We start from the raw sequence: 13,770 nt of genomic DNA on the forward strand, positions 1-13,770 counted from the left end.
CTTTAGTGTATTATGGTAAAAATGAATGTCAAGATCTTAAATTTATGATAAATAAACTTTGGAAAAAATTATACAAGGCCGTAAATAAATAATTTAACTTCAGTCTCATTAAAAAGTAAAACAGTACGTCAAACAATATCATCCTACCTAGACAATACAATCTTGTTATATTTTATTGCATAATCAGAGTAACATCTTAAGTAAAATACGTAAAGAAACAAAACCATTAGATTCACTTCCTTTAATATTGAACAACCAAAGTTTCTCCTTTGTACATACTCCAATTTAAAGATAATATAATTAGCACTTCCAGCGTTAACATTCTGTATTTACAATGAATGAAATGGGGTGGATAATCTAAAGAGTATTCAAATCTGTATGAAACAAATCAAAATATGAAAATTTACAGTAGGCTCAAAATCCACGACTTTCCTATTTATGGAAACCAATTGAAGAGGCTTTGTCTTCTTTATTACTTGTAAGGGTTCCTTAAACGATGATTTTGTTATAATATTTTAAACATTTCAAGTCTTCAGCCATGCCTTCATTATTTGTACATGACATTAAAATTAACTCCAATGCTTCTATTTCAACTTTTCACTTGATTGTAGACCAGTCTGAAATCTGATGAAGGATAACAAGGAAATTTACTATATAATCCTAATTCCATATTCCTGAATATACAATGGTTAGAAGTAGGTGATGTCAGTCCATTCCAAGGGTTATGTACACAGAACTTACAAAATGTTCTTTGCTCTTGCATAAAATGTGTACACAGTATCAATGAGCAGGGAACTTCAAAGTTTTTATGGATTGCTGCTGGCATGGACCTTTGTTGATTGAAAATAAAATACCTTTCGCTCTATTGTTCTGGTAGCAGTTTTAGAAGTTAATCATCAATCCCTGGTGTTTCACCCTGTTGTATTCTGGAGGCTATTCTAATGGCTTCTTCCAGAGACTGTTGTTCTCCAAGCTGAAACAGATGCATTTAAACAAATAAATTTAAAATCTTACATGGATCAATTTTTCCTTACAAATTTGTAAGGTGAAACCAAAGATAAAGATACTGATCAATATTTAGCACAAGTAAGCGTGATCAGTACTGTCACACCTCTTCTGGGTAATGTATACTAACATATCTAATCAGCATGAAAATTAAGATAGCGGCTGACAGCAGGTTAAACTGAATTTGTATGTATCTACCGAATTAATTTTCTTCAAAGGCTGCTGCATGGTAAACTCATTTCATGATACACAAAGGAGATGATGATTTACCTTGGCAGACACAACAAAGCTAAGATAAGGCTTTCGAAAATCATGTTGGCCATTGAAATACATTTTAAGAGTGGTAAACCAAACAAACACCTTCAGTTTTCTTAACTTTTATGCAGAAAATAAGATCTTTGGAACAACAGCATATAATACATATTGTATAAATATACAGCATTTGTGATGACACTGCTTAATTCCACAGTAGTTTAGAGATTAAATTATTATATTGTAGTTGTAACAAACAAGGCAGACAATGTATCTGTGGCACTGTCAGAAGCAACACCAGCCAACCCAGAGTAAAGACAACCAGACATCATCTTCAGAAAGAGTCCACAGAGTTTTATACTTTGTAAACCATGCAGGTACACCCCGTGACTCAAACTCTGAAGACAACCCCAACTTAACAAAAACGTGAACCTGGCCATTATCCATCCTCTACCATAAGATAGAAAGATGCGTAAGAGTATGAAAAGTAGGAACAAATTACTTAACCAATGGATAGACCTGGATGGTCAGTACTAAATATCACGTATAACTTGGTTTTACAGTCACTGGATATCACATTGTGGAGCCACTCAAATCAAGAGCTGCTCTGTTACCAACTCCTTAGGACTTGAATCTAGCTATTGGCCTTATCAATATTTAGGAACTGTGTAAATTAATTTATTAGTAAGGAAATACAAAAGACACATCAAGAACTGAAGAACACTCAACAATACTTTAATTTTTAACACTTCCTCTACCGTTTATATTGTATATCTTAAGTTTCATTAACATAAAGACCTTTAACTTCACTAAAGAATTCACTGCTTGTAATAGAAGACGGGCATTTTCCTCCTCATTTAAAGGACACTCTGATGAGGATGCAAGTTTCTCTTTTTTTTTTTTTTTTTTAAACTTTTTTCTTTATTTTTTTGGTGTGTGTGTGTGTGTAATTTTGACAATTTCTAAGATCTGCTTTCTTTTGCATGTAATTTTGAGTAGTACAAACAACTCAACAAAACAGGAATTCAGAATTATGAGCTTTTTACCTTTCATTGCTTGTCAATCAACATCTGATTTGCTATGTTAAATTTAACAAGGGGCAAGATAACAATCTGTCATTTCAGCTTGACAATATGAACACTGTTCCCTTCAGTTTATGCTCTTAGAGAGTCGCATGCATACATACACTCAGACCACGGCATTAAACACGAGACTCAAACACTCCCAAGTTTTGATTTCTTGTTACTTTCAGCAAAAATGAATAATCTGAAGGAACCAGACTTAAGTTGCTGTTACTTCCACATGCAAAGTATATTTTATCCTCCAAAATGAACTTTGCGTGTCCATCTTCTGCATTTCCCTTTCTATTTGAAGCTATTTCCAAGAACTTCCTTTTTTTTTTTTTTAAACAGACATATATTAAAATATACCACTTAATTCTTTTTTATTTAGAAGCTCTTTTGAGCACTTCCTCTTTGCACAGCCAAACTGTCATTCAATATGATGATGATTTGATGTATTTTTGAGAGCTAAAGGCTATCATGCAAACTGCACTCAAGAAAACTGAGTATCTTCAACTCCCTTGGAATACATAGGCAGTAAAACTTGTATTAAAATTATCCTCCACACACTATTTTGAGACAGCAGGTTCCTGGGATTTTCTATGTTCTCTACAACAAAGCATTTCTGTAGTGATACTAGCTCAATAGGATCAAGCCCACATAGAGTTGTGTCCCGATTCCTTGGTAAATTTAAATATGGTAGCTTTCTTACATCCTCATCGTACTTCTTATTTATGCAAATAATAAAGCAGAGAACCAAGAGGGCTCTGAGGTGCACTGAAAGTATTATGCACATTGCAGGATTGATCCTAACATGTAAACCAAAATTTAAACTACTTCAACTCCTTTTCTTTTACTTTGGGTTTAAAATTGGATTGTGTCCTTGGAGAAGCAATTTCTCTCAGATCACTGAGTTATTTACTTGAACCCTGACTCTAATGTCACTTTAAGAAACATTTTTTTTTAAATTACAAGAGCTTGTATTTACCTACCACTGTGTCATATGTAATAAAAGTAGTATACAAACTTACTCAGATTGTTTGAGTATGGTAGCAAGTACACTGATAGTTCCTTTGCCCTAGGAGTTTCTCTCAAGCTTACTTGTGAATAAACTATAAAATTGTCCTGGTTTCAGTTAGAACAGAATTAATTTTCTTCCTAGTAGCTGGTGGAATGCTGTGTTTTGGCTTAGGATGAGAAGAGTGCTGATAACACCCCGATGTTTTAATTGTTGCAGAGCAGTGCTTATACCAAGCCAAGGACACCTCAGACTTTTTGCTCTGTCCTGCCAACAGGCAGGCTGGGGGTGCAGTAAGAGCTGGGAGGGGACAGACCCAGGACAGGTGACCCAAACTAGCCAAAGGGGTATTCCATACCATCTGACGTCATGCTAAAAAATATATAGGGGTGGGTAGCCAGGGGGAGGGGGCCGGACTGCTCGGGGTTAGGCTGGGCATCGGTCAGCGGGTGGTGAGCAATTGCATTGTGCATCACTTGTTTGTACATATTATTATTACTTTCTTATTATCACCATTGTATCATTATTATTATTATTATTATTTTGTTATTATTATTTTCCTGTCTTATTAAACTGTCTTTATCTCAACTCATGGGCTTCACTTTCCATTTCTCTCCCCCGTCCCAGAGAGGGAGGGGGGAGGGTGAGCGAACGGCTGCGTGGTGTTTAGCTGCCGGCCGGGTTAAACCATGACAAAAATACTTGTCTATGTTTTGTTGTCAGTTACTTTCTAACTAAAACGTTTGATTTGTGCTTGGTTTTCACTTTTTCTTTTCTTTTTTTTTTTAATTAGCCAATTTAAATTAAACTTCTTCTTCATACCTAGAAATTACTTTTATTACAGTGTATGGACAGTATGAGGAAATATTTTCAGAGACTGCTGTTTATACTGGTCCGGCACACAAACAAATGGAGACTATTTCCAAAGATTTCTGATTATTACTTTTCCTACAGAACTATTCATACTTGTTTGTTGTTAGCATTTCAGGGTACTAATAAGAAATTCAGTAGTTTTATCTGTACAGGGGAGTTCACAGCCATTTAACTTTGATAACATGTCATTCTTCATCAGCTTAACATGCAATGCTGAAGGATGAATGAAAGCACTCTTCCACTGAAGACCCATGACTCCAAATTACTATGTATATCCTTCTCCTGCAAAAGATTTGCTTGGCGGTAAATTTAGCCCTCCCTGAATCTACCCTTTTCCAAAGTTCTACAAGCAGATTTGAAAAAACGGGCACTTACTATTCCTCTTGCTAATCCTATATATTGTTTTAAATAGGATGAGGTCATATGGTTACGGACTATTTTTTTCCTGGAAGCCAAGCTAATTCTAATCATTTTGTTGTAATATCAGGAGCTTCTAGCTTCAGAAGTAAGAAACACTCCAAAAAATATTTATCATCGTCTTACCTGTACTGCAATTTGTGTTCCATTGGATGTAGCCAACAACGTAACAGGTCTAGTTTCTGTAGTCACTAGATGGTGCCCATGTTGCTGATGTCCCATTTCTGATGAGGCACTATGAAATGCTGCTAAGTCTTGAGCCACAATAGCCACCTTCAGGACCAAAGAAAGAATCAACTGGATGATTTCAGACTACCATTATTCAACTCATGCAACAGTTTTCTTCAAATTTGAAGTTAAATTCAAAGCTATGACTATTTATAAACATAATTTTATCCTGCAAAACAGATCATTTTTTAAGAAAGGTTACCATCACTGTGTTTCTGAAAATTATGTTAGCTCTCAAAACACAACTATCCTCAGAACTGCAAAGAATTCAGTAACTGTACCTGTGCAGAAAAATGTTCTTTTTCACATGGTACATTTTTAAAACAGTGGAATGCATTTTAACCTGAATATTAAAAACTGTATGACTGTATTTCTCCTAGAAACATTAGCTATTGTATTTATATATTAAAAGCAACCTGAAAATACATACAAGTATTTCCTCTCTGACAAATAAATTACAATCCCATGGCATGAAGCAATAAAGTTACAGTTCCTACTGGATTCAATTTTTAGCTTTGCCACTCATTTACTGTGTGACTCTGTGTGATGCTTAGTATTTCTGTGTCTTATTTTACATATACATACATGAATTATCAGGTTGGTACCTCAAAATTTTTTCTTGGGGACAAAGTATTGTTTCTAAAACATTCAGCAATATTTTGTTGTACAGCACTGGAATAGAGCACATCATAGTCTTCTGATGGGAATGATACGACCAGGTGTTGAAAACTTCTTTCATTAGATAAATCTATGTGAATGACAGAATTTTGATGGCTTATCTGCCTATTTTATATTATCTCATAAAGGAACACTACACATGTACACAGGAAAATACTTTACCTGCTGTCCTTCAGTGCCTTCTGCAGTAACCATTGCTACAGAATGTGTTCCCGCAGAAGAGATGACGGCATCATGGGCAGGGACTGTGATAGTGGTGCCATCTTGTGTTACCATAGTGATAGTATTCCCTATGGCCTGCATATCTGCCTGAGAGATGTTGACCTGAAACACAAAGCATATCCTGAAGTAAAAAAAGTTTAACCGATGCTCAAGTCATACTTGAGTTTTAGCTTTTAGCAACATACCACGTTTTCAGGTAAATGTTTCTAAGTAAGATTTGAAAAAAAAACATGATGTGCATTTTAAGTGTAACAGCATAACGTCAAACAAACTCCTGCTCGTTGCTTCAGCAGGAATACTCCTGCAAGTTCAGTTTCCTAATTTGAAAGTCTTAATAATCCAGAATGAAAAGGCAACTTGTTCATAGTAACACTGGAAAAAACACCTTAACTCCTGTTCACAAGTAACATACTGGTCACAAGATCTAGTAGCTGTTATTCAACTTCCTGACAGGGATGCTCATGCATTTCCTGAGAATTAGTGTCACTCCTTGGACAAGTCCCAGTCTGGGATGAAAAGCCCTCACTACATACATCTTACAGGCGGAGATGTAACATCCCATGATCTTTCAAACACATGTATCTGCTTACAGAAATAAAACAAGAGCTCAGTAGTAAGAAAAACAATGCATACTTCCCACCAATATGAATTCCCAACAATACGAATTACTTCCCAGCAATACAAATTACTGATGTCTCCTGTATAAATGTAATATAATAGGGCATCAGAGAAGTGATTTGATGTCTGATTTAGAAGGCAATAAAAACATCCCAGAACTGAAGTCAAGCTGAATAATTAATAAAAGCGAGAAGAACTCCATTTTAAGGCCTGAAGGCCTTCAGTCAGAGGGTAAAAATGCTAGTTACTTAGTATTGCTGCAGCATTCAGGGCTGACAATATAACAGACACCTTTAATTTTTCATCTCCAAGTCTAATTTAGAAAATTTTTTTCACGTGCTACTGGCATATCAGGTACCTTCTCAGCAGAAACATAGTTTTCCCTGTATGCCTTCATCAACATATTAATAGAGCTAAACTAAAGAATTGTGTTGAAATCCCCTCTTAGTGAAATTTCATACCAACACCTTAAAAAAAAAAAAAAGCTATGCACAGGAATTTTCAAGTGGAGATAGCATCAAAACATTCCTTTTTCTGATCCTCTCTTGCTTACGTTAGAAACAGTAAGAATTTAACACTACCCAACAGCTCGTAAAACAGACAGCTGGACTAAAATGACTATTTTTCCTAAAAAGTGTGCGCAGGTGAGACAACAGTGAAGATGATCATCAAATATTAATAGAAAAGCCAGGGAATTCTGGGAAACCTCAGAAACTAGGCTGTAGATGTAACAGTTGTTGTAATAGCCTGTGCCGACATTGTGAGCACAATAGACTTTGAGTTGTTAACAGTGACAAAGATAACAAGGATAGTAAAAAAATTTTGAATTGTATCGATACAGTTTCAGGTATCAGAATATGTGGTCTAATGTACGTATTCCAGAGGAAGTTCAACCTTAAAGATACTACATGAGCTCCAAAAAAAATTATTTCCATAAGAAATCCATGTACATACTTATTAAGGATCCTAACTGATCTGAGAAAGTGCATGGAGCGTACACAACCACCAACCTTAATTCTCAACATATTTTTGTCATTTCTTTAGCACACAGGTTACTTACATGTTGGGTTCCATCCTGGGAAATTAGTGCTACTTGTTGACCTAATCCTGACTGAGTAACTGTAGCAACCTGTGCAGAAATTACATCTTCTCCCTCCACACCTGTCACATAGGCTATCTGTGAGCCTTTGAGAACATCTTCACCTTGACCTATTTGACACAAAGAAAGCAAGAGGGTAGTTTACATACTCTGAAGACTGGCAGGAAAATATAAATGACAACAGTTAAATGCCAGCCTGGTTTGAAGGCTTTTAAATACTTCAGTAGAAAAATGGTAGTGGAAAGATGAGAAAAACAAAAGAAGGAAAAACAACAAAAGCAAGTCATAAAGTCTCAAATTAATTGTTTTTAGAAGCCGGGGTACAGTCTTCTATCAATAAGTTACAACACATCTAAATGTGTATTTTCATCACATGTAGTATTTATATAGTTTATAAGCAAACATTAAAAAGGTGACAACTCTAATTCATTCTGCAAACATTAACCTTTCCATACAAGAGGCTTCATGAGAACACAACCGGCAGTTTTTCAAAGAGTTATTCATTAACAAACATACAGAAGAATACAGTGTTGCCTTTGTGTGAAGATTTAAGTAGTGTTAATTATCTTAATAAATGTTTAACCTCAACAAATGAATCTTATCATGCTCTTAAAAGATGGCATTAGACTATTGCAAATTTGCTTGAGGCATTTAGTGCAGTTTCCCAAATATCTGTAGTAAAATAGAACAACTAATCTGACCAAAACAGTTTGTATCCGTATTTCTTATCTTAGTCACATCTAAAATCAGAATTTAGCATTTGTAGCTGTTCTCGAAATACTTCCTTTAGCCTATTTTTTTTTTTTTTTTATATTCACAGGATACAATACTGCTATCATAAAAAACATTCTAAAGGAGTCCCACAACGCTCAAGCTTTTTTTCATCTTTGCCTCTAGGTCTGTTCACAGAAACTGCTGTTAACTGCAGCAAAACCAGCATAGTCTCAGGGTGCTGCACAGACAAGATTCTTTCTTTTCACAAGGCAGTACCTTTATTCCTCCCCAAAGACTGCCAACAACTGTAGTGTTTTATGCACTCAGAAAAATCCCCTAGGTTGCAACCAAATATTTTACACTCTGGCAGGTTCCTTCCTACATTCATGTTCATAGTGGGATTTTTTATGGCAGGTTTGCTGGGGCTGCAGCTGTATTTTCTCTCTTATTCTCAGCTTGCTATAAAACTCGGTTTATAAGCTGGTCATTTACGCTTGGTTTCTGTTTACAAATTGACTACCACACTAAAAAGCCCTACAAAGAAGTTAAATAACTTTATTAAATACCTCAGATTTTTATCTATGTTTTCATTTGGTTATAAAAAACAGCAAAATATTATCCACCCCATTTGTTACAACAAGAGATTCAAAATCTGAAACTCTAACCTGGAGGTGGCTCAAAAAAAGCCTCTTGTTCTTCTTCAATTGGCTCTGTGTCATTATGTGCTGTCCGCTTGTGCATAGCAAGTGTAGAAATCTGCTTGTATGTTTTCCCACAGTGGTTACAGTTATACGGTTTGGAATGAGTATGTACAACATGGTGTTTGTATAAACTGGAATACTCTGTAAAACGTTTATCACAACCAGGAACTGTACAGACATAGGGCTTTTCCCCTGTATGGAAAACAGAAGGGGTAAAGAGAACTTTATCCAGGATGCACAAACAAAATTGACAACAAATTTGTAGATACTTAGTGACACGTCTTTATTACCAACCAAATTTCAATTTCAAAGGCAGTATTGAAGCTCTAGTTTATCAATGCAGCCTCTCACTTTTTTTTTTTTCTTTTTTTTAACTGCCAGTGAAAGTTAGGCCCTTTTTTCTCCCTATCAGTCCATATAAAATGTCCTTCTGATGAAGACAGAATGATGCAGTCTGAACGATGCAATCTGCAGAATCTTTTGAAACTGATCCTAAGGATGAAAACAAATGGAAACTGCATCCCTGTGTGACATACATAGCACTATGGGCTTCTGGGAAGATACCAACCTAAATGTCAGTTTGGCACAGCACTGACAATTTTGTTCCTGTATTAGTGGAAGCTCTGTACTTTTCTTCAGGGATCAGCTATGTTGTTATACTAGTAGAATTTATTTTACTTTTGAGTCTTTAAGGTCTGAAGAAATCTACAGGAAGCATATGTTTAAACAAACAGGGTTTAACATAAAAAGCACCTTTAATTTAAAATCAATGAACAAACATCCAAATTACATTATAAACTAAAAAGATAATCTGAGATACAAAACTCATCTCTATCAAATTTGCCTGTATTTCTATAAAATATATAAGGCTGTATATAAGGCTACCAAGATGATATTATATACATAGTAAGAGTTATTAATAGCTCTTACATTTTAAAGCCTTCTAATTTGTGCAGATTATTTCTTCTGACTAACCCTGCCAATCAAGGTGGCTAAGTATTTTCAACTCTGGTCTATGAAAATAAGGATTTGATCACCATTCCTGGAGCAAGGAAAATACAACAGAGATGAAAGGGTGACTCACAAAGGTGAGCCAAAGTCAAGCTCAGGCTTATGCTTTGCTGTTACTTAATATACATCTCACAACACTGGCAAACCCTAGAACTATATTAAGTATCTAACCTGGTGTCCACTGAAGACAAAGTTCTGCATTCATTTCAAAGAGCTTTGGAGCCAAATGAAATTTTTTATACCTTGACAGCAAGGAGGGAAAATTAACTGCTTACCTCTCCACAGCTGAGCGGAGATAAGGCCCAAACAAAAGTACCAGGTCAGGTCACATAAACATGACTATACCAAATTAGAGTGCACCAAAACAGTGTGCAAAAAAAAAAAAAAAAGAATGACACAGGCCCTCCCAAGCAGGTTCCACTTCAAAACACAGAAACACCATTCATATACCTGTGTGTATTCTCACATGATTCTTATAGTTAGTTGCACTGGCAAAAGCTCTCCCACATCCTGGCTCTGTACAGTAATAAGGTCTTTCTCCTGTATGTGTCCTGATGTGAACCTTTCTAATATTAGACGTTGTGAATGACCTGCCACATCCTTCGAAAGGACATTTAAAGGGCCTTTCACCTAAAAAAAAAAAAAAAAAGGAAAAAGAAAAGGTACAGATGGAGAAAATATGAAAGAATACAAAAATCATTAAGTTACCCTAAATGTTGGAACGCAAAGCTATCTAATTAAGAGCCTCAGTCAGAAATAACCATGAGCATGTGAACGTGGAGTGCTCTTTAGCAATATCTGGCATAATTTCAGAAAACTGTAGTCTGTGATCTAAATTATGAAGTATTTAGGTTAGTACTTTATGATGTACAAAACAGACTCAGTTGCTGACTAGCTTCCATACTGTGCCATATTCTAACATGTATTTAACCCCCATACGAATTCTTACATACATTATCCAATACAAGTGTATTATACTATTTGTGTATTTCTCAATTGTAATGAACAAGATGAAAAAATACCTTCATGATTTAGTATATAACCAAGATCCAGATGGATTAGTAAAACTCACCACAGAAAGCATTTAACCTAAAAGAGCAGAGCCAACTTTGTAAAGAGAGACAGCCTTGAAACTCAAGTTTCAAACCCCAAAACCGAAGCAATCACAAATACAGATTTTTTGTTGTTGTTAGTAAGACTATTATGAATTTAAACACAGTAACTCACTGAATTCCACCAAAACCTTCACCATGAACGACAGATAAGATCAGTCCCTACCTAATCTCCCTGACCCTTCAGATCTACCAAAGCACATCGAGTTGCTGGGGAGCAGAGCAAAGCGGGGCTGACTTGGGAGAAGTGCAAGACACCTGACACGCTGTTCTGTGGTCATTTCACACTGCTTAGAGCTAAGCACATTACACTCACTGTACTGTTTACCAAAGAGCAATCTGAGAGCAAGAGAGGGCAGATTAAGTATTTAAAGTTGTATCTGTAGTGGTAAAGGCAGAAATAAAAAGTGAAGTCCTGATACAGACGTTAATACCATGAAACTCCAAAGTAGTTAGCTCCTTGGCAGAGGAAACCGTAATTCACTCCTTAAGGCAGCTGTTTCGGGAAGGTTTTTCATTTTTCTGCCAAAAGGCAGAGCGTATGTGAGTGTACATGCCTCAATGTTGTGTTACCATGGCTCCCCTAATCCTTCCTTCACCACAGCACCTCAAGTTACAGCCTGAAAGGCGCAGGGCCGCAGTCACCCCGCCCAACGACAGACCCTCCATTACAAACCAAAACAATGACTGCTCTTCGAGAAGGCCTGCAGGAATGCCATCCGACTGGTTTGCGAGGCCAGCCTTTATGTTTCTAATGGAGTTGCTAGAAAAGTGACCTGTCTCCAGGTGACAGAGATTTCCAGCACCAGCAATGCAAAGCAGGTCACAGCGCTTTCAAGCTCTGCCCCGCAGGAGCCAGGAGGAAGCCTGGTGCCACCAGCTTTTCTGATACCAGAATCCGTGATCCAGGGGCTCAGGAAGCTGAGGCAAAGCACATGATGGCAGCAGGAAGTGAGACTGGCCTGCCACTGAAATCACTTTGGGCTGAAATAGGCAGAAAATGAAGGAAGCACTAACGCTGGTCTATGAGATAACGTTTCAAAGCCATGCAAGAGCGGGCAGTGTCCCTGGACTTGCTTGCCTCCACTGGGTGCACTGTTACATGGAGTATGAGCACACACAACTCCATCAATTTGCACAAAGGACATGGTTTTATTTTTACACGTTTGGAATATTTATTAACATTTGTTTTTTTGTAGCATATGTTTGTTCATTTTTCTGCTGCAAGAAGGGAAATGGAGATAGCAATAATCTGAGAATTATCAATCTTCATGAACCCCACAAGCAATTTATCTTAAAGCACCAAAATGTAAAAACACTGATGCCATTTCTAAAAGGTAAACTGGATTAGTGAGGGGAAGATCCTTGTTCTTTTATAGCTGCAAATGAAACCATAGAGGCACCAAGTGACAACGTAAGTGACACTGCTAAATGTTGGTGTGTTTGCAATGGTAGTGTGAATGCTTCAGCACACTTACAATAAAAACATGCTGGATTTGAAGTAAATTGTTAACCATGCTGAAACGTTTTTGAGCTCACTGGGCTTCAGAAAGAACATACACAGGCTCATTTCGTAAGTATAAAGTAACAGAGCAATCAGAGAAAAAAATCCACATACGTGAATTAACCAGAAAAAAAAAAGTGACAATAGTACCTGTGTGAGTTCGGATGTGTTTTTGCAGGTCTCCTGAAGTCTTGAACGATTTGGTGCAATTTTCTTCCGTGCACCGATACGGCTTTTCACCAGTGTGTGTTCGGACATGACTTTTTAACCCATACCCTGAAGATCGGAAAAGATGTTACAACAGTATAAATACAAAATTAGAAACCATTTTTGATGGTTGTAAAGAGCAAAACCATCACTTTCATTCTGTACAAGCTCTTCATTCTACCGTACAGAAGAACAGAACTCTAGATACAGTTTATATTTTTTTTCTTTCTTCATTTATTAAGAAAGTATAAATCTTACTCCCTTCAGAGGGATAAACTGTAATGATTATAATGTGGACAAATCCTGTCTTCTGAGGAAGCTGTATGCTCTCTATTTGGTCTACTTTTTTTTTTTTTTTCATACTAACACTATCATCTAAATGGCATTTATTAGCTCACATGAAAATCAATAATGAAGTCAATAGTAATAATATCTACTGCTATCTGGGCTCCAAGTTATTCTAATATTTTTTAAACCATATTATTATCACATGTGTACATGCCAACTGACACCAGCCACAGATGCTCACTCCCTACAGGACTACTTTCAGAAACTCATCATCATCAAAAACTCTACAAATCTAAAGCAAGCTTTGAATCAGATCCTCTTTGTTAACAATTTTGCAAACAGCATTTTACCAATATTTTCCCTTCTGCATTTCCCTGAAAATATCATGACCAGAGAACACCCAAAAAACAATTTAAAAACAGTAACTTGAATTTTCCTTCTGTCCACTAGTGATGTATATTTACACAAAGTAAAGTTACAGTCTATAAGAAGATGGCACCTGCTTTAATTTCAGTGTGTTCTCAATATATCTCTAAAACACCTAGAATTCCTATTTTTGATTTCTGAAAAACACACAGGATGGCTACCAAGTAGAGCATTAATTCATTCTTAAATCTAAAATAAACTCAATTTCATGATCCAACCCAGTAAAGTTATAAATATTTAAAATGAGAGCATTCGGTACTTAACAAGTACTATACAAAAGGCAAGGGTTGTTGAACTAAGCTGGTACAATGGCTCTGACCACAAATATGGTATTAG

At 36.3% G+C, this 13,770-nt stretch overlaps 1 protein-coding gene across 7 annotated transcripts in view; it reads right to left on the reverse strand.

Annotated features, from left to right (window-relative positions):
- The window catches only part of ZNF143 (zinc finger protein 143), a 43,606-nt gene that overhangs the window by 5,991 nt on the left and 23,845 nt on the right, over window positions 1-13,770 (reverse strand). For 4 of the 7 annotated variants that reach the window (XM_084520464.1, XM_084520467.1, XM_084520466.1 and 1 more), the window contains 7 exons: window positions 12,664-12,789; window positions 10,348-10,527; window positions 8,851-9,078; window positions 7,433-7,581; window positions 5,695-5,856; window positions 4,753-4,899; window positions 227-973 (listed from right to left, as the gene is read on the reverse strand). In XM_084520464.1, the coding sequence (XP_084376590.1) occupies window positions 890-973; window positions 4,753-4,899; window positions 5,695-5,856; window positions 7,433-7,581; window positions 8,851-9,078; window positions 10,348-10,527; window positions 12,664-12,789 (1,076 nt within the window). In that variant the 3' untranslated portion in view covers window positions 227-889. Of the gene's footprint in view, window positions 1-226; window positions 974-4,752; window positions 4,900-5,694; window positions 5,857-7,432; window positions 7,582-8,850; window positions 9,079-10,347; window positions 10,528-12,663; window positions 12,790-13,770 lie in introns of those variants that run through there. The other 3 variants (XR_014693415.1, XM_084520469.1, XM_084520468.1) reach the window with 2 other exon arrangements.

Source organism: Aythya ferina, assembly GCF_964211825.1.
Source record: "Aythya ferina genome assembly, chromosome: 5".
In the NCBI taxonomy this organism is placed as follows: Eukaryota; Metazoa; Chordata; class Aves; order Anseriformes; family Anatidae; genus Aythya; species Aythya ferina.